The sequence below is a fragment of the Prionailurus bengalensis genome, chromosome D1 (genome assembly GCF_016509475.1).
Source record: "Prionailurus bengalensis isolate Pbe53 chromosome D1, Fcat_Pben_1.1_paternal_pri, whole genome shotgun sequence".
In the NCBI taxonomy this organism is placed as follows: domain Eukaryota; kingdom Metazoa; phylum Chordata; class Mammalia; order Carnivora; family Felidae; genus Prionailurus; species Prionailurus bengalensis.
The window spans coordinates 66,639,621-66,660,032 of record NC_057346.1 but is presented as its reverse complement, the minus strand read 5'-3'; the positions used below and the strand labels follow the sequence as shown (position 1 = coordinate 66,660,032).

At 39.1% G+C, this 20,412-nt stretch overlaps 1 protein-coding gene across 3 annotated transcripts in view; it reads right to left on the bottom strand.

The window, feature by feature from the left end:
- Window positions 1-20,412, bottom strand: part of ZNF143 (zinc finger protein 143) — a 55,791-nt gene that overhangs the window by 4,361 nt on the left and 31,018 nt on the right. For all 3 annotated transcript variants that reach the window (XM_043580617.1, XM_043580619.1, XM_043580618.1), the window contains 7 exons: window positions 19,480-19,599; window positions 17,633-17,708; window positions 16,837-16,962; window positions 13,709-13,888; window positions 10,330-10,557; window positions 6,736-6,884; window positions 3,710-3,871 (listed from right to left, as the gene is read on the bottom strand). In XM_043580617.1, coding sequence (XP_043436552.1) covers window positions 3,710-3,871; window positions 6,736-6,884; window positions 10,330-10,557; window positions 13,709-13,888; window positions 16,837-16,962; window positions 17,633-17,708; window positions 19,480-19,599 — 1,041 coding nt within the window. The remainder of the gene's footprint in view (window positions 1-3,709; window positions 3,872-6,735; window positions 6,885-10,329; window positions 10,558-13,708; window positions 13,889-16,836; window positions 16,963-17,632; window positions 17,709-19,479; window positions 19,600-20,412) is intronic.

Below are 20,412 nucleotides of genomic sequence, written 5' to 3'. Positions count from 1 at the left end.
ATTTGTGTTTCCCTAATAACTAATGATGTTGAGCATCTTTTCATATGCTAATTTGCCATCTGTAAAACTCCTTGGAGAAATGTCTATTCAAGTCCTTTGCTCATGTTTAAATTGGATTGCTTGTTTTTTTGTTGTTGAGTTATAGGAAGTCTTTATTCTAAATATTAATCCTTATCAGATAACATAATTTGCAAATATTTTCTCTCATTATGTAGAATGTCTTTTCACTCTCCTGGTAGTAGCCTTTAATGCAAAGTTTTTGATTTTTAACAAGTTTAATTTATCTATTTCTTCTTTCATTGCCTCTGCTGTGATACATAAGAAATAACTGTCATACATAAGAAATATTTCCCAATCCAAGATCATGAAGATTTTCATCTATGTTTTCTTTCAAAAAGTTAATTTTTATATATGATATAAGGTAAGGGTCCAACATCATTCTTTCTCATGTGGATATTTTTTTTACCAGCACCATTTGTTTAAAAGACCATCCTTTCCCACTAGTCAAATTTTAATTGTTGAGATTTTTTTTTTTTTATTTTTTTTTTCGGGACAGAGACAGAGCATGAACCGGGGGAGGGGCAGAGAGAGAGGGAGACACAGAATCGGAAGCAGGCTCCAGGCTCCGAGCCATCAGCCCAGAGCCCGACGCGGGGCTCGAACTCACGGACCGCGAGATCGTGACCTGGCTGAAGTCGGACACTTAACCGACTGCGCCACCCAGGCGCCCCAAATTGTTGAGATTTAATGGACTATATATTTGATGGTTTACTTCTAGACTCTTTATTCTATTACATTAAGAATATATATTACTTTTATAATCTGAAATTAACAAAAAAAATTAACAAAAATAGATACTATCTGTACCTGCTAACTAGGTTTTCAAGGCACCTGGAAAACTGAGGCTAAGAAATCCAAAGACCTTAATTTAAAAAAAAAAAAAAAAAAGGCAGGGAAAGACCACCTGCTTTCTTCCTGTGCATGTAAAGAAATAGGTAATTTAAGGGTTACAGATAATTCAAAGGTGGTGTCTGGACACCCCAAGTGGATAGTCATCAATTGCCCAATGGCCTACAGTTGCAGCAGGAGATGTGGCAGCAGCTGGTCCTCAAGGGAAACCCCCGCTCCTGTTGTGATATCCCTGCTTGCTGAAAGCTGCCTGCCTTCATTCCAGCCCTCAAAACCGCCTCTCCTAAAATTTTCCTAGTCCCCAGGCTACAGATAAGCTACAAAAGAATGCTTGGTTTAGGGCCACTATTCTTACAGACCTGCAACTATAACTGGTACAAGGTGTATTTACCCAAGCTGTGTCATACACCCAATCCAGGAATCCTAGAGCCATGGAAATGACTGGGACCATTCCGTAAGACAGCCTGAAAGCTAGTGGCTGGGTTTCGAGTTTGTTTCTGTTTTTGCATCGGGCATAATTAGCAAACAATAAAAATGCATGAATCTTTAGGTGTTCTGTTGAGTTTTGACAGTTAGATACATCTGTGGAACCACCACCTAAAACAAAATAGAGAACAGTTCCTTCATATTCCATTCCATCAATTTCCTTCCCCCAGTCAAGCAGCATTTTCTGATTTCTATCACCATGGATTTGTTTGGTCTGTTCTTGGATTTCATGTAAGTGAAATCGTATAATATGTATTCTAGTGGAATTGCTGGGTCGTGGAGTATAAGAAACCACCAAACAGTTCTCCAAAGTGGTTGTATCATTTTACACTCCCACTAGCATGTACAAATATTTTAGCTGCTTCGCATCTTTACCAAATGTTAGTCAAGTCTTTTTTATTTTAGTCATTTTGAGCACTTTTTTTGTGTCATTGGCCGTTCTTGAGTCTTCTTTTATGAGAGGTCTGTTCAAGTGAGTGGTCAAATGATCTGCTCATTAAAAAATTTTTTATTTAGGGTGCCTGGGTGGCTCAGTCGTTAAGCATCTGACTTTAGTTTAGGTCATGATCTCACAGCTCAGGAGCCCATGCCCCGCTTCGGGTGAGCCCCACTTCACTCCCTCTCACACTCTCTCTCTCCCTCTCTGCACCTCCTGGGATTCTCTCTCTGCCCCTCGCTCACTTGTGCACCCCCCCGCCTCAAAAAATACATTTTAAGTTAATTTTGCTCATTTTTTATGGCCTATTATTCATCTTTTAATTGTTGATTTGTAGAAGTTTGTTATCTATTCTAAATTCCACTGATATATATAGCGTGAATATATTTTTCTCAGTTTGAGGCTTATCTTCTTCTTAAGAGGCTTATCTTTTTCCCAGTTTGAGGCTTTTCTTAATGGTGTCTTTTGGCAGCAGAGTTAATTTTGACGAAGTTCAATTTATGTTCTTTTCTTTCCTTGGTAGTGCATTTTTAGGAAATCTTTAGCCAAGTTTGCAAAAGTATTCACTTCTCTTCTAGAAGCTTTATGATTCTGAGTTTTGTATTTCAAGGTGTAGAAGACTTTCTTTCAACCTTGTTCTTTTTTCTTGTTTTGTTTATCATAGGTCCTTTGCATTTTCATGTATATTTTAAAGTGAGATTATTTAATATCTTCAAAAAAGCCTCTGGAATTTTGATTGTGATGGTATTGAATTTATAAATGAATGAATGAGAGCTACTAATTTTGACAGACTCTTTCATTGAACATGGTAAGGTAGCTGCAGTGAATCTCAACATTGCTGTCAGCATAGTACAAGAAGATGTAAAATGTATTAATATCATGGATTTTAAGGGAAATGAAAAATTAAAACTACAGAGAGATACATGAGATTGGCAAAAATCCAAAAGTTTAGTACCTTTGTATTGACTATACAGAAGGAAGAGGCGCTCTCGAATGCTGCTGGTGGTACTGTGGACTGTACAACACTAGAAGGGAAGCTTGGCACTACTTACCCCAATTACAAATGCATGTATCTTTTCACCCAGCAACTCCTCTCTAGGATTTACCTGGCAGACATACTCACCCATATGCAAAATCACATGAGCACAAAGTTACATGTTTGAAACAGCACAAGACTTCGATTAGGGTGTTCATAGGGTAAAATATGAGACAGCTTTAAAAAAGAATGAGGAAGCTCTCTACATAATGAAATAGAAACATTTTCTAGATGTCTCATTAAGTTAAAAAAAAAACAAACCCAAGGTGAAGAACAGTATAGTTTACTACCATAAGAAAAACAAAAGTGGAGAAGAGGACTATTTCTATTTATTTGTATATGCCTAATGAATGGCTGGAAGACTACACAAGAAACTAATAACAGTGGATTATCTCTATGGAGGCAAGAATGAGGTTGATGGAGGCAGGGGTAGGAGGGAGACTTTTCACTGCATACCTGTATATACTTTTTGATTTTTGAACTATGTGACTATATTATTCAAAATACTAAATAAATTTTGCTGATGAATTTTTCCTAATTCACTTTATGGTGAACACTTTATGAACCATTAATGAACCCTTAATATATACCTAGGCTTTATATTAAGTACTATGTACGTATTATCTCATTCAATCCTTATATCAACCTCATGGTGTAGATGCTACAATCACTCCTGTTTTACAGAGCAGGAAAACCTCAGACTCAGAAGGTCATGTGGCTAATAAGCCGTAAACCTGGAATTCAATCCAAAGTGTGTGAGATTAACCACCACACTACCCTGTATATCTATGAAATAGTTTTGATGATATATGTATTGATTAATATAAAAAAACAGCAATCACCTGCTGCCCTTCTGTGCCCTCAGCAGTAACCATAGCAACAGAGTGCGTTCCTGCCGAGGAGATGACTGCGTCGTGAGCTGGGACCGTGATGGGTGTGCCATCCTGCGTTACCATCGTGATGGTATTGCCAATGGCTTGCATGTCAGCTTGAGATATGTTGACCTGCAACACAATGCATTTTACATTATCAGTCTGTTTCTTGTTATATTTGGCAATCTTTAGTAAGGACTAGGCCTAGTCCTTAAATAAGTCTACTCTGTGGAGCAAATAAGAATTCTATAATGGAATAAACTCTTTAGAAAGAGATCGTCAGAAAACCTTTTTCTTTTTTAAAGATTTTATTTTTAAGTCATCTTTATGTCCAACATGGGGTTCCAACTAATAACCCCAAGATCAAGAGATCAAGAGTTGCATGTCCCACCGACTGAGCCAGTTAGGTACCCCCAAACTGATTCTTTCTTTCTTTCGAGTAGACTTCAGCCCAGTGCAGAGCCTAACACAGGGCTTGAACTCATGGCCCTGAGATCAAGACCTGAGCTGAGATCAAGAGTTGGATGCCTGGGGCACCTGGATGGCTCAGTTGGTTAAGCATCTGACTCTTGATTTTGGCTCAGGTCATGATCTTATGGTTTCGTGGACTCGAACCCCGTGTGGGGCTCTTTGTGCTAACTGCATGGAGCCTGCTTGGGATTCTCTGTCTCCTTCTCTCTCTGCTCTTCCCCTGCTCATTCTATCTCTCTCAAAATAAATAAATAAACTTAAAAAAAAAAAAAAAAGAGTTGGACGCTTAACCGATTGAGTCACCCAGGCGCCCCAAAGCTATTTCTTAAATGCACTTCCTCCTCTCCATCTCTACTGCCAATTCACACCCTTACTTTTTCCTTGTCTGACTTTCCACAATAATACAACTTCTTTTTAGGTACCCAGTCTAACCCTTTCTTAAGCCATCCTCTACCTTGACCCCTTTTTAAAAGAACAAATTTCATTATGCTCCCTGTTCAAATCCCCAGGGACCCCCATCACTAGAGTTTAGACTTTTTACATGGTATTCATGACCTTTTGCAATCTGGCCTTTAACAGCATCTCTAGACTCATCTTCCACTACTTCTAAACCAGCATCTGGCATTCCAGCCACAACTAATCATTTGCAGTCCCAGAGTGTCATATTCTCTTCTATTTTCCTGGCTTTTCCCTTCCTTTCACTCTGCCTGACAAATGCATGAAAACTTCTTAAGATCCAACTAAATGGGGGGCACCCGGGTGGCTCAGTCAGTTAAGCATCCAACTACAGCTTAGGTCATGATCTCGCTGTCCGTGAGTTCAAGCCCCGCATTGGGCTCTGTGCTCACAGCTTGGAGCCTGGAGCCTACTTCAGATTCTGTGACTCCCTCTCTCTCTGCCCCTCCCCCACTCGTGCTCGGTCTCTCTCTGTCTCGGAAAAAATGAATAAATGTTAAAAAAAAAAAAAGATCCAACTAAATGGCCATTCTCTAAAAGGGTCTCCAAGATTCCTTCAGGAATAATCATTTACTCCTTCCTCCAGGCTGCCACTGCACTTTACACATTCCTCAATTACATACCCATCATAAGAGGTTATTGTTCATTTAGAAATATCTCTCTCCTCCTTGACTATGATACCCCCCCCCCCCTTCCTATATTCCCCACATTAAGCCAACCAAAGTATCTGGCATTGGGTAGACATTCCATAAATGTTTGCTATTTAACTGACTAAAGGAATGGAAGAGAAATCTAATCCCTGAAGGAAATGGGAAGGTTACATCTGGAGAAAATACATCGGGATAAGGAAAATAGCTGCTCTGGAACACATGAAGGGGGATGAGGCTCACTTTATGTGGTCAGAGAGGAGCCAGGAGTGGCTGACATAGCAGGAGGTTCCAGTCTGATAAACATTAGAATTACCCAACAATGGAACAGGCTGCTTCTTTTGAAACTGCCTTATCTGTTTGGGGGCTCCTGGAGAGGGGAATTCTCTTGGGAGGGAGTGAGGGAGGTTACATCACATTACTTCCAAAGGGCCTCTGTCTGTGATGATCTAATTCAAGAAAAAGTCTTAGGATTGATGCTAAATTAAAACCGGGTTAGTAAATATGTTTAATCTTGCACAGCAATCAGTGGACAAAGAATACTGTGAGGGTGAGGAATTAGTGCCATCAAAAGTGAGGGGGAAGGGAATGAATGGGATGGTACAAGCACTTTTAATTTTCCAATCCTGAATATGTGCTGCTTCCTAGTTAGCATCAGCATGGTAACAGTTATCAACACAAAGGGCAGATTCATCATGGGAGGTAAGCTCTGAGACAAGTAAGGAGAGAGTTCTCCATGGAAGAGACAGTTACAGGAGGATAAAGAACCCCATATGCTCATTTCTACCAGGTACTAAGACAACCTTAGTTGGAGCCTAAAAATAAAATCAAGTCTGGATTATTTTAGGCTAGTGGCATCTAGAAACGTTCAGAGAATAACCATTATACTGCTTTTCCTGGGGAAATCAAGATACCTTTCTATGAATTCTGGGAGATAAGTTAAGTGAACTTCCATGACTCCAGGGAGGGAGAGAGACACACTTTGGAAATTTTATAAGTTTTGCCCATCACTGACTTCCCAGGATCTTTTAATGATCAACCCCTCAGCCAAGGCTCTGTTGGTTTCTCAATCTCACCTCCTGGATCTAATCAGCTACTAAATCCTATCCTTTCTCTGAATTATATTTTCACACAGATCCTTTACTTTTCAAGCCCTCCATTTCACTGTGGTTCTGACCTTTACCACCTCACCTTTGAGCTACGCCAATAACACCATGGGAATGCTGGGCTCACAACCATCCTGTCTCTCCTAATGTTCTTGTATGTAGCCTCTTTCAGCAGATTACTAGAAAGCCTTCAGGAGATCTAGCATTGCTTGCAAGCTGATATTCAAGGCTTTCCTCGATTAAGGCCCAACCTGCCTTTCATGCCCATGTTCAGAGAAACAATATTTAACTTGTTTGGCTTTTGGTGGATACTTACATGCTGAGTCCCATCCTGGGATATGAGTGTAACTTGTTGACTCAACCCAGACTGGGTTACTGTGGCTACTTGTGTAGATACAACATCATCCCCTTCTACACCTGTAACATACGTGATCTGGGACCCTTTAAGAACATCTTCACTTTGACCTATTTAAAACAAATGAGTCATTTATTTGACCAACCAAGCAAGCTGTTTAGAAAACAGAGGATATTTTCTTTCTTTCTTTTTTTTTTTTTTTTTATCACTTTGAATATTTACTTTTTCCCCAAGTTTTTAGTTTAATTCCAGTTAACACACAGGGTTGTTATTTGTTTCAGGTGTACAACACAGTGACTCAACAATTCCATACATCATCTGGTGCTCATCATGACAAATGCACTCCTTAATCTCTATCACCTATGTAATCCCTCCCCCAACCCATCCACCTGTCCTCTGGTAACCATCAGTTTGGTCTCCAGAGTTAAGATCCTGTTTCTTGATTTGTCTTTCTCTTTGTTTTGTTTCTTAAATTTCACATATGAGTAAAATCGTATGGTATTTGTCTTTCTCTGACTTATTTCACTTAGCATAATACTCTCTAGCTCCATCCATGTCGTTGCACATGGCAAGATTTCATTCTTTTTTATGGCTGAATAATATTTCAGTGTGTTGGTATAACACTCTGAATTAGTGTTTTTGTATTCTTTAGGTAAATAGCCAGTAGTGTCATTGCTGGATTAAAAATAGCTCTATTTTTAACTTTTTGAGGAACCTCCATATTGTTTTCAGAGTGGCTGCACCAGTTTGCATTCCCACCAACAAGGATTCCTTTTTCTCCATATCTTCACCAACACCTGTTGTTTCTTATGTTGTTGATTTTAGCCATTCTGACAGGTGTGAGGTGGTATCACATTATAGTTTTGATTCGCATTTCAAAAACAGAGAATACTGTAAATATGAGAGAGACATTTATACAAATTAAAGTGTATACATGTTATAGTCCAAATCACATGGCTTCTAGCACCTCCTTTTAATTCCTCTACCTTTACTTTTGTAAAGCCAAGCCAAATCAAAGCAGACCAAACCAAACCTTTCCACATCAAATTTAAATATTCTAATTTTGGGAGACCACTCTTATTCTTAATTGGAGTAATTATGTGATACTGTGCATGTGTGCTGGGGGCAGGGGGAGTACTGAACAGGAAGACTGCCTGGCAAATAACCCTTCCAACATGGCAAGTATGCTAAGTTCTTGCAGTCACTTAAGAAGCTTTTAGATATGATAACACAATCTTCATAAACATTAGCCACAAAACCAGAACGGTGTGTAAACAGAACCTACTAATACTAAATTACTTACTCTTTAACACAAGTGATTGACCACAAGTCATCAGTACACAATGACCACATTGTGTAAAGACAATGTAATGGCACATTATCTGGGGAGAGGTTAATCATTTAATAAGGGACAGAACAGGAGCACCCATCCACTTCCTTAGGTCATGAAGAACCAGCAAGTAGCAATTTCAACAGTCCATTAGTGCTATACTTGGCAACCAGGAAGTCTGCTGATCTATTTTTTCATCACTTTTCACCTCCCAGGAAGCCAGAAGGAGGGTAAATATGTTTTTTTTCTTCCTTCAAAGAAGGACTTATGCTAATTTAACAGTACTTCTCAAAGTTAGTGGCTGATGCATGCACTCCTATGGCTATGGTCATCATGGTAAAATCTCCAGTCATTATTTCATGTCTTTTTGTTCTGTTTCACAGCTATTTATATACCATTATTCCAATGGGCTACCATACCTAGAGAATTGTATGAGAGAAAAGGAGTACAAATCCATCCCTATTCTTGGAAAAATAATCTTTATTATTTTTTAAATAAAATCTGTATCATTATATTACAGACTACTTTCTAAAATACAAGAAATTCAGACAGTCTGAAAAATCAGCACTAAAGGAAAAAGACTGAAGAAGCTTTAGAAAGGAAGAATTTCAAAACCTAAGCTTGTCCAGCCTATTTAAAAAAAAAAAAAAAAAAAAAGCCTGCTTTCTAACTGCAAGGATTCAGCAGTTGTTGCGTTTTCTAACCATGCCCACTGACAGTGCTTTGGCTAGAAAGTACAATAGCATTCAGGACTGAAGGAATTGTTATTTTCTCACCATCACATGACAGATATCTGAAAAAACATATTAGAACTACAGGGAATCATTTCAGCAGGGAGTGAGTGATCTGTTCTTTCCCTTACTCTCTAACACTTCAATATAAAAATGAGAAAATATGATTTCTTTTAATTTTTAAGTCTACTTTGTTTAGGAGGTACTCAGTGAAACAGTAGGATGGCCCAGGCTTTGTTTTATTGGGTGTGTGTGTTTTTTTAAGAAAACCTACTCACTTACTTTACCTATTTACCTATGCTAAGTTACTTACGTGACATCATAGAATGGGATCCTCTAAAATATTTTTTCCCCCAAGAGTTTATTCTTATGAAATGAATGTTTTTGTCTCCTTACAACAATACCTAATAGCACATAAATCAACTAAAAGTTATTTGGGAGTGCTCTGCCGTTCTCATGCTTAAGATCAACATCCTTAGGGCACCCGAATAGCCTAGCTGCCCCTACCTTGCTCTCCAGCCTCATTTCATACTGCCTTCCCAGGCAGAAGTGCCACACTGGCCAGGCTTCTTTTAGTCTCTCCAATTTACTTTGCTCTCCCCAACCTCAGGGCTTTTTGTATTTGCCATTCCCTCTATTCAGAATGTTCTCTTACCTTTGCTCCTTATTTCCCCTCCCTGTGAAATCCCTGCGTCTCCACCTAATTAACCCCTATCCGCTCTCTAGATCTCTCGTAGTAGCTGTTACTTTAACCTATGTAAGAAGTGTGTCTAGCTAACCTGTACTGAATTTAAAAATACCAGAAGGCTCACACTGCTTTTGCAGGGGATTTATTGCAACTATTTGCATTCACATCCAATTATACGTAGGGGTCACTTTATTAAGCAGCAAAATAACTCACATCACTCAACTTCAACTCAAACCAAAGCCCAGACTGCTCTAGACAACAGGGGGGCAGTGGGTAACACGTGCCCTGCTCTGCCTCCAGGTGTGCCAGGGTCCTCTGCTCCTGCAGCTCAGGCCACTGTCACTTGAAACACATGTGATCTCAAAGTTGGAAGGTTCCAGGGCTTCTTTAGGGATAATTACAGCTTTTCTTGCCAAACGGAAGCCACATTCAAGAGGCAAAAACCCCTTCATCACGTATGTAAGCATGACCGAGGTCTGGCACCACAGCCTGGCCATTTCTCAGAAGAAAAACAGCAATTCAAGCTGGGTCTCCTAAATCCATTTTATTCCCATCTTTCTGTTTCTTTAACAAGAGGAGAACTAAACAGGGGTAAAAAGAAAAAGAACCTCCCAGGCTAGATTAACTTCCCTTCTTATACATCCCACAGCACCAAGTACCATTTTTTGCTACCACTTATTACAGTCGTAAATTATATATTTGTGTGATTATTTGAATGAAACTTTATGATCTGAGAAAATGCTATGCATCATAAATGATGGTAGCTGTTGATTCCCAGAGAGAGATTTATTGGAAAGAACACTTACCTGGGGGAGGCTCAAAGAAGGCTTCCTGCTCCTCCTCGATGGGCTCAGTGTCATTGTGGGCCGTCCGTTTGTGCATGGCCAGTGTGGAGATCTGCTTGTAGGTCTTCCCACAGTGATTACAGTTGTATGGTTTGGAATGAGTGTGAACAACATGATGTTTGTACAAACTGGAATATTCTGTAAACCTTTTGTCACATCCAGGGACTGTACAAACATATGGCTTTTCACCTAAGTAAAGAACATACACACATACACACAAAAATCAACTTTTACATATATGAAGTTTTTACATATATATGAAGGCATAATCAATCCATTCCTCCCATGGGGAAAAAAAGCCTCTAATGGCAAAAATAGCTGTCTGTCAAATCTTTTTTTTTTTTTTTTACAATTTATTTTTGATAGAGAGAGACAGAGCACAAGTGGGGTAGGGGCAGAGAGAGAGGGAGACACAGAATTTGAAGCAGGCTCCAGGCTCTGAGCTGCCAGCACAGAGCCTGACGCGGGGCTCAAACTCACAAACCACAAGATCATAAACCTGAGCCAAAGTCGGACGCTCAACCGACTGAGCCACCCAGGCGCCCCCCGCTTTTAAGTTTTATTATCTATTTATTTTGGGAGAGTCCAAGTGGAGGAGAGAGAGAGAGAGAGAGAGAGAGAGAGAGAGAGAGAGAGAGGGAACCCAAGCAGGCTCTGCACCAGCAGCATGGAGCCCTACCTGGGGATCGAATCCATGAACCATGAGATCATGACTGGAGTCTAAACCAAGAGTCAGACATTTAACCAAATGAGCACCCAGGTGCCCCAATGAACTGTCCAATCTCTTTCTATACTGCTACGAGGCAGAACACAAAAAAAGACTCCCTATGATTTTGTCTTTGTTCAAAAGGCTGTCTGCATTCTAAGTCTTATCTCATGCCTGAATACAACTCTTCCCTTCATTTCAAGGGATGAGAAAAGTAAGGATAGAGATGTTGCCCAGGGTAACTCTAAGCCTTGATAAAACTAATTTATTGTTACCTATAACTAGACAAGTCAGTAACATTAATGCTGTATTAAAAATGACAATAATAAATGCAATGATAACTATAACAAATGCAGCTTTCCCTAAGGGTTTTATAAGGATAATAAAAAAGGTCTAGAAAGTCTACTAGACATAGTCTGAACACTTCAGTAAATCTAAAAGGACATATTCATATAATTTCTAAAATGTCCATACACGTGTGTGCATACAAGTGCATGTCTTACTTAATTCTCATTTTATACCTTCCTTGGATAACTGCATTTTCTTGTAAGGTTCCAAACACAGTAAAACCACCCATAAATAGTAAAAAAAAATCTCACACTAATATAATCTGTAACATAAGTCTTGAATATAAAGTAATGGGAAATTGCTTCCTGTCCTCTGCCCAGTCTATAGTCTCAAACTAGGGCAAGGTAAAGCTCTTATCTTGGTAGATGATCATGGGAGACATGTGTTGAGGGCAAGCCCAGGCACGGAAAGGGCAGGCAATTCCAACAGAAAACCAGTCCCATTGATATTTAGGCTGGAGCAGAAACCGCCACTAGGTGGCACCAAACCACAGTCAAGATGTAAATGGATTTGAATTGCACTTTGGAGCTCCCTACTGGTTATCTGCATAGCCTCAACTGGGTCATCTAACCAACCTTGCAAGAGTGGACTGAATTTTACATGGCTGAATCTTTGTACTCTACTTACTGCATAATGCGGGCATTTACTATATCATCTACCTGATGATCACTAGTCAATCTTTTCTACCTCTTGGGTCAGACCAACATTTCTAACTGCCTACTACACCTCTCTACTTCAACAATTCTCAATCATGTACACATATGAAAGACCTGGGTTTTTAAAAATATAAACTGATGCCTGGGCCTCATCCCAGTAAAATTATGTCAGAACTGTGCAGATAGAATATGGAGAATTCTATTTTTAAAAAGTGAATTCAACATGCAGCCACATTTAAGAACACTGCTCGGGGAGCCAGTCAGTTAAGCATTAGACTTTGGCACAGTTCATGAGTTCAAGCCCCACACTGGGCTCTCTGCTGTCAGTATGGAGCCTGTTTCAGATTCTCTGTCCCCCTCACTCTCCGCCCTTCCTCTGCTCTTGTATGCATGCACTCTCTCTCTCTCTCTCAAAAATAAACATTAAAAAAAAATTAATTAAAAATAAAAGCACTGCTCTTCTTAAATGTTCCAAAGATCAGTATAGCTAAACTTAATGTGAGCATCCCTCTTATTGGAATCTAATTTGCCCATTAAACAGGTGAACAGCAAACTTTCAGGTAATGAGTCTATATTCCATTTGCTTTAAATGGGTAAAATAATGTTTTCTCAGCCCATCTAAAAATCCCAGCCAATTTCCCCAAATATCATAAAAAGGCCCTTAAGCACCTGTGTTATAATCCACTAGGAATGTTTACATAATATTAAGATAATATAGATAAAATACCAATTATCTAGGGGTGCCTGGGTGGCTCAGTTGGTTAAGTGACTTGATTTTGGCTCAGGTCATGATCTCACGGTTTGTGGGTTCGGGCCCTTTGTCAGGCTCTTTGCTGACAGTGCGTAGCTTGTTTGGGATTCTCTCTGTCTCTCTCTGGCTCTCCCTCACTCATGCTCTCTCTCTCTCTCTCTCTCTCTCTCTCAAAAATAAAAAAATAAACTTAAAAAAACCCCAATTATCTAATTATTTAACAGTCAATGAACTCAGTAGTGGGTATATGTCTGAGTGTAACACACAATGATACAGTAAGTATCAGACAGGAATTCTGTTTTCCTTCTACAACACAAGCATGTAAAAATCAAATCTCTTAAAGACCTAAAAGGAATAAAAATTATAGTAGCAAAATATCATTTTTCTTCTAATCTATGGTTTTCTTTTCCAGGCCTCTGGGTTTTCACAGTCTTTTCCGTTTTCTTAGAGAACACTTTAATAATGTAGGGAACATGGTGATGGACTCAGTCTAAAAGTCAATTTCCCCTGGGAAAGCCTTCCTTGAATACTTCTCCATTCCCACAGAGACGGCTGCTCCCCCTCTCTACTCCCATAACATCTTGTCCACGCAATGGGAGAAACTGCACTCTGTAGCAATTAAATATCTGCCATCTCTCCCCAGTTCTACTGCTCTGGACTATGTCTTATCTGTCTCTGTACCTCTGATGCCTGGCAGGGGAACACACAACAGATGCTCAGTCTGCCGACTAAATGAATGTATACATGCTAATGTGAAGTTTTTTTAAGCTGCTTAATCCCTCCCCACCATGCCAAGTGGTAGGAAGGAGAGAAGAAGGAATTACTTGGAAATGGGTTTATGGAAGAAAGATGGAAGGCAAAGAAATCAGAAACTGTTACCTGTGTGTATCCTCACATGATTTTTATAATTGGTTGCACTGGCAAATGCCCTCCCACATCCTGGTTCTGTGCAATAATAAGGTCTTTCTCCTGTGTGTGTCCTAATATGCACTTTTCTGATATTTGATGTTGTAAAAGACCGACCGCAGCCTTCAAAGGGACATTTAAAGGGCCTTTCTCCTGAAAATACAAAAAGGAATAAATTAAATAGTGCAAAAATACATAGAAAATTGAAATGTCTTATCCTTCAATTCTGCCTAGGATCATACTCATAGAGTCCTTCTGCACTTCCCTTTCAGGTTTTTTTCCCCTATGAATAGCATCTTCTACTCCCAGCTTAAATTTATATAGGAGAATCTGAATATTATTCAAAACTTATCATTGCACAACTTTCCAAGAAGGAATCATCCAGATGGGCATATTAAAAATGAGCTGAGAAAAGCAGAGAAAGAAATATCATAAAGAAATACAAAAGAAAAACAGAGTTAGGGGTGCCTGGGTGGCTCAGTTGGTTAAGTGTCCGACTCAGCTCAGGTCATGATCTCACGGTTTGTGGGTTCGAGCCCGGCATCAGGCTCTGTGCTGACAGCTCAGAGCCTGGATCCTCCTTCAGATTCTGTGTCTCCCTCTCTCTCTTCCCCTCCCCCCATTCATGCTCTGTTTCTCTCCGTGTCAAAAACAAATAAACATAAAAAAAATTTAAAGAAAAAAAAAAGTTAGGAATAAGAATTATGTTAGAAAAACACCAGAATCCCCAAAAGCTTATCTCCTATTTTATTTATTATGTAACACTTCAAAGAAAAATTTATGTTTTTTAAAAATCCAGTGTCTAGCACATAATATGCATCACATATACTTGCTGAATATATTACTATTACTATTCTCATAAACTAAGCTTATGAAAAAGTCTAACCTGCCAATTATATTTCTTTTCTTCATACCTGCTTTATACAACCTCAGAACCCAAAGGGCCTCTAAATTGTCAAGAATGAAATAATAGCCTTTGTTTTTGATGCTTTTTTAGAATGAGTTCAAATTAAGCAAACAACTCTTGCAATATATAAAAATCTCTGTGTATAGGTAGATAAATAGATATAGATATTTACCCGCACATATAAAAGTGTGTTATTTTTCTTTTGGTCAAGTAAAATTAAGATTTTTCTGCTGGTAAACACTCCAAAAGATTTCTGCCCTCAAATCTGAAATCATTTAAAAAGGAGCAGGAATCTCTGATCCTTTCTTTAGAGAAAGTTTTCTTTCAACATTTTAACTTAAAGAAAGTACTTTGTCGGGGCGCCTGGGTGGCGCAGTTGGTTAAGCGTCCGACTTCAGCCAGGTCACGATCTCGCGGTCTGGGAGTTCGAGCCCCGCGTCAGGCTCTGGGCTGATGGCTCAGAGCCTGGAGCCTATTTCCGATTCTGTGTCTCCCTCTCTCTCTGCCCCTCCCCCGTTCATGCTCTGTCTTTCTCTGTCCCAAAAATAAATAAACGTTGAAAAACAAAAAATTTTAAGAAAGTACTTTGTCTTGGGTAAGTCCCTTCTCCTGTCTGGATCTAGACAACCTTAACCTTTTCCCGGCTCTGCCATGTTGGGATGATAAGGAATCAAGAGTTCTAACAATTCCCATGGTGATATATACACTACTACACTACTCCTCTGACTCTATAGGACCTTGCTTTATTTTTGCACTGAAATCACTTGTTTGTAAAAGTCATCCCTAAAGCCCCCTTACACAACCCAACTTTTTACCAACGAAAATACTTACGATTTAAAAACTGATACACAAATATGTAGTTTGCTAAATGCATACTATCAAAGGAATCACAATTTCAATGTTTTGACCAAATATTAATAGAACTAGATTATGGTTTTATATAACTTTTACATAACAAGTTGGCATTATACAGTAAATCCAAATAGAATTTGCAGGAATTTGGAAAAACATGCTTCTGATACAATGGATAAAAATAAGTACATGAATGAAATAGAAGCAGAGACCTACAGCTTTGTTTGTAAACACTGTATAGTCATGTATTTTTTTAAGTTTATTTATTTATTTTGAGAGAGAGAGAGCACAAGCAAGCCTGTGAGCAGGGAAAGAGCAGAGAGAGAGAGAGAGAGAGAGAGAGAGAGAGAGAGAATATGAATCCCAAGCAGGCTCCACACTGTCATCACAGAGCCTGATGTGGGGTTCAAACTCACAAACTGTGAGATCATGACTTGAGCTGAAATCAAGAGTTGGATGCTTAACTGACTGAGCCATCCGGGTGCCCCCTGAACATTAAAAAGCAAAGCCTATCTGGGATCAAATTTGAGCTAAAAGTTAAACTTTAATAAATGGACAAATCCTCCATGGAAATTTGCTAAACTATTTCAGAATACTTAGTAGTACCTGGGGACAAAGTTATCACACTATGTTTAAACCATCTGTAGTAAAATTTCAAACTAAATTATTAAGCGATATATCATATGCTTAATCAATAGCTTGTAACAGTACCTCTTATCAACAGTTTCTGAAATCTTTCCAGCTCTCATCCAAAGCAAATAATTACCTTTATAATTGGTTTTCCAATTCTACAAATAATCAAGTACAAGAAAGGGAGGGAAGGGGAGATATAAACAAAGTACCCTTTAGGAAAAGGAGAGAAGGAAGTTTAAAGGGAACGAGATATGATCACAAGGCAGTAACAAGCCTTTCTTTCTGTGGGGCTGTTAGGAGTTCATTTTCTTAAGCAATAGCTTAATATAGGAGAAACAATGCTGAATTGAGAAGGAACTGGGTGCCTTAGGTTCTGGTCTCAGTTGGGCTAGTACACAGACATGCAATCCTAGGTAAATAAGCCTGCTGCTCAGATAATACCTGCAAATTGAATGGGCTGGTTGTCTATGACCATTGTTCACCTTTTTTTGGGATATGGACCCCTTTGAGATTCTAAAAAAAATTATGAGCCCTCTTCCTGGAAAGAATTTCTGGAGTTTAAGAGAAGTCCTTGAAGCTAACTCTGAAATGTCCAGAGACTCCTTCCCCAAGTCCCCTCCCTGCAGATTAATTCCTGACCTGAAAAAAAAAAAAAAAAAAAAAAAAAAAAAGTCCTGGCCTACATACAGTTATTTGTTTATACCAGTACCTGTATGAGTTCTTATATGTTTCTGTAGATCTCCTGAAGTTTTGAAAGACTTAGTACAATTATCTTCTGAACACCGATATGGCTTTTCTCCTGTATGAGTTCTGACATGACTTTTTAATCCATAACCTTTAAGAAAAATGTAAAGAAATTTAATTATATGAGACCCCTCTAAGCATGCCCACTGAGATTAAACTATTGAAAAATATAGTAAACACCAAGGATATAATACTAGGCAAACACAAAACAACCATTAACAACGTGTAAGAGTGTAACAGCTAAGGACTGTCCTGCTGGAAATGCAATACTTTCATCTCTGTCTAGAAGAGGTTCTATATGTTTCTTTTTTTTAAACGGCTCCAATCTTATTAGATGTTCACAACTCATACCCCAAAAGCTTGAAATGGAATCAAGACATTAAATGAGGACTAAGGTAGAAGTCAGGAGGCCAGGCCCCAACCCCTGCTAAGTTCTAGTTGCCCATGGTTCCCTCAGGTCTATCCTAATGTTAAAGTCTGTGTCAGCTTCTAATGCTCAGCTTTTACTTTTTTGCTAAAAGAAAGCTGAGTGTGGAGTGAAACACCAAACGCAGTAGGCAGAAATAGGCCTGAGGAGAAAAGTGAGAACAGAGAGAGAGAATAGAACAAGCAGGAGAAGAGGAAGTTAAAGGAGAGACTGAAAAACTGGTCACTGTGCATCCACAGATTCAGACAAAGGCAAGGGGTCAGTTCCTACAGCTGGCCTGTTTCTGCTTGCCCCCTAAGAAAGACCAGGAAACAAAGAAAATTCATGTTTTTACCTGTTGCAAATGCTTTCCCACAGCCTAGGTGCTCACACTGATAAGGCCGGTCTCCTGTGTGTGACCTCTCATGGACCTGTCATGAAAATACAGGCATGATTCTACTTCCTTTAGGCAATTCCTCAGGTAGATGGTCTCAACATAGACCTGTTTTTTTTTTTTTTCTCTCTGTTGAATTACAGCTGACCTTTGAACATGCAGGGGTTAGGGATGCTGACCACCCCCCACCGCCGACCTCCTGTGCAGTCAAAAACCAGCATAGAACTCTTGACCCCCCCCCAAAAAAAAACTTAACTACCAACAGCCTACTATTGAGCAGAAGCTGATAACAGAAAGTCGATTAACACATTATTTCATATGTTATATTCTTACAATATAGTAAACTACAGAAAACGTTAAGATAATAAAAGAAAATACATTTACAGTGCTGTACTGTATTTATTTAAAAAATTCACATATAAGTGGATATGCACAATTCAAAACTGTGTTGTTCAAGGGTGAACTGTATTTTGTTGTTTGTATGGGTTTTTTTTGGAGAAACAAAAGACAACCTTGCTCAAAAACTGTAGCCCAACAGTTCTCAATATGCTAAACGCTTAATGTTATGAAGGATGCATTGTAATTTTTTTTTAATGTTCATTTTTGAGAGAGAGAGAGAGAGAGAGAGAGCAAGCAAGCGAGCATGAGCCAGGGAGGGGCAGAGACAGAGAGAGACACAGAATCCAAAGCAGGCTCTGAGCTGTCAGCACAAAGTCCAACATGGGACCCGAACCCACGAACCATGAGATCATGACCTGAGCTGAAGTCGGACATGTAACCAACTAAGCCACTCAGGCACCCCAAGAAGTACTCATTTTAAATAAGGAACAGGAGCATTAGAGGTCTGAGTTTTCCTACAGTGGTCAAAGGTGTCTGTATGGAACATATACATAGTGAAAGCTAGGATCAGAGCACAGACAGAGGCCATGCAATGTAAGGTTAAGAGTGTGGCAGCTGCTGCTACAGGGGCCTTGCCAGGAGGCAAGGCGTCACCATGAGGTGTTTGCCTTCTCTAAGCCTCAAAGTCCTTTCTGTAAAGCCGAGACATAACTATATCTAGTGTAGAGGGTTGCTGTGACGAATGATCGTGACAATGGCCAACATCTACTGAATCTTTACCATGTACCAGGTCATTCTTTTCAGTACTGGTACGTATACAGTATCTACTTATTTATTTCTCACAAGCACTGTGTGAGGAAGGTACTTTTACCATAAGGAAAAAGGTAACATGTCATGGTGACACAGCAATAAGTAATGGAGATGGGCTCTAGGGCTGCGACTCCAAATATGCTAAATGTTTTTAGCCTTGCTAACATTTCTGCTTTCTGCTTCCTGACACACTAAGTTATTCAATAAATGTTAGCTATGGAGTTGTGGTATGTTGTGTTTAGCTGCAAGCAAAATACCTGGCCTATATATTTGAAACATGAAACACATTAATACCAACTTCTGCTAGATTTCAGCAAATCACTGTTAACAGAATGATTACACATACATCTCTCATAAAATTATATAAATTTCCCATTTGACAAAAATATATTCAAATATATAGAGTATCTACCACGTGCCTGGTAGTATTTTGGACATTAGGGAGACAGAGATGAAGAACACATAATCTAAGCACTCAGAGTTGAGAGTTTCTGAAATCTGCATATGGCTTCACGTGATCTGTGTAAGAGCATGAGTGTGTGTCTATATCTTGGTAAGTGAGGGAAAACAATGGCATTTGAATACTACAACTATATCATGTTGGCATTTAATGTCCTAGGTACTGTCATAACTAAATACAGCATTTGCTTTATATATACCTTAAGATGATGAGCCGTTGTATATAATTTCCCACATCCATCATATTCACATCGAAATGCCTTCTCTCCACTCTGCTGAGACTTAGCAGTTACTCTTGTTGCATGTCCTTGTAAGACAATCTAGATGAAACAAAAAGTATGACTGAAATTATTTACACGGAAATAAAATAGATGAAATTATTATTTTCAGAATAAAAAAGATAAAACTGCAATGTGCGTTTCCAGACTCAGATCATCATTTTACAAAGATTCTATCATGTTGAGCCAGCTAGGTTAATTCTGTTCTGTGACTGAAGTCAGCGGCTGTGGAAGAAATCAAAAGGAGATCCACAAGGGGGCATAGCTAGAGCTCACAGATCTATTCCCATTCTAGAAAAATCAACCCAAGTAGCATCTCCATTGTATGCAGGTATTCCATGATGTGCTCAAGGGATCTATCTATCTATAGATCTATCTATATATATAGATAGATCTATAGATAGATAGATATATTATATATTATTTAGGACATGTGTCCTAAAAACAATGTAAAGAGCACTTTCAATTTCAAAAGCATTTCAAAGCAATGAAAAAGAGAGGCTTATGACATTGGGGTCCCCTGCGGGAGACATTACAATCTATATGATCCTACTCCGTAACCTTTATTCAGTAGAAGATCATTTTTCTGGGACTCAACACCACGAGACTTCAAACAATTGTACTGATTTTAGAAGCTTTTTAAAGACAGCCACCTATTTTAGAAATTAAGATACCATAAAAATGGAAGACTGACTTTCTACTCTGCAGGCCCTGGGGTGACAGAGCTGTAGGTTAGTGCGAGCTGTCTCGAAGTGAAAATGAGGGGTGGAGGTGAGCAGTCCAGGCAAAAGGGAGAGTATGACCAAAAGTATGGAAGGGTGCCTGGAGGAAGTGGAAACTTACTATGAGACTGTC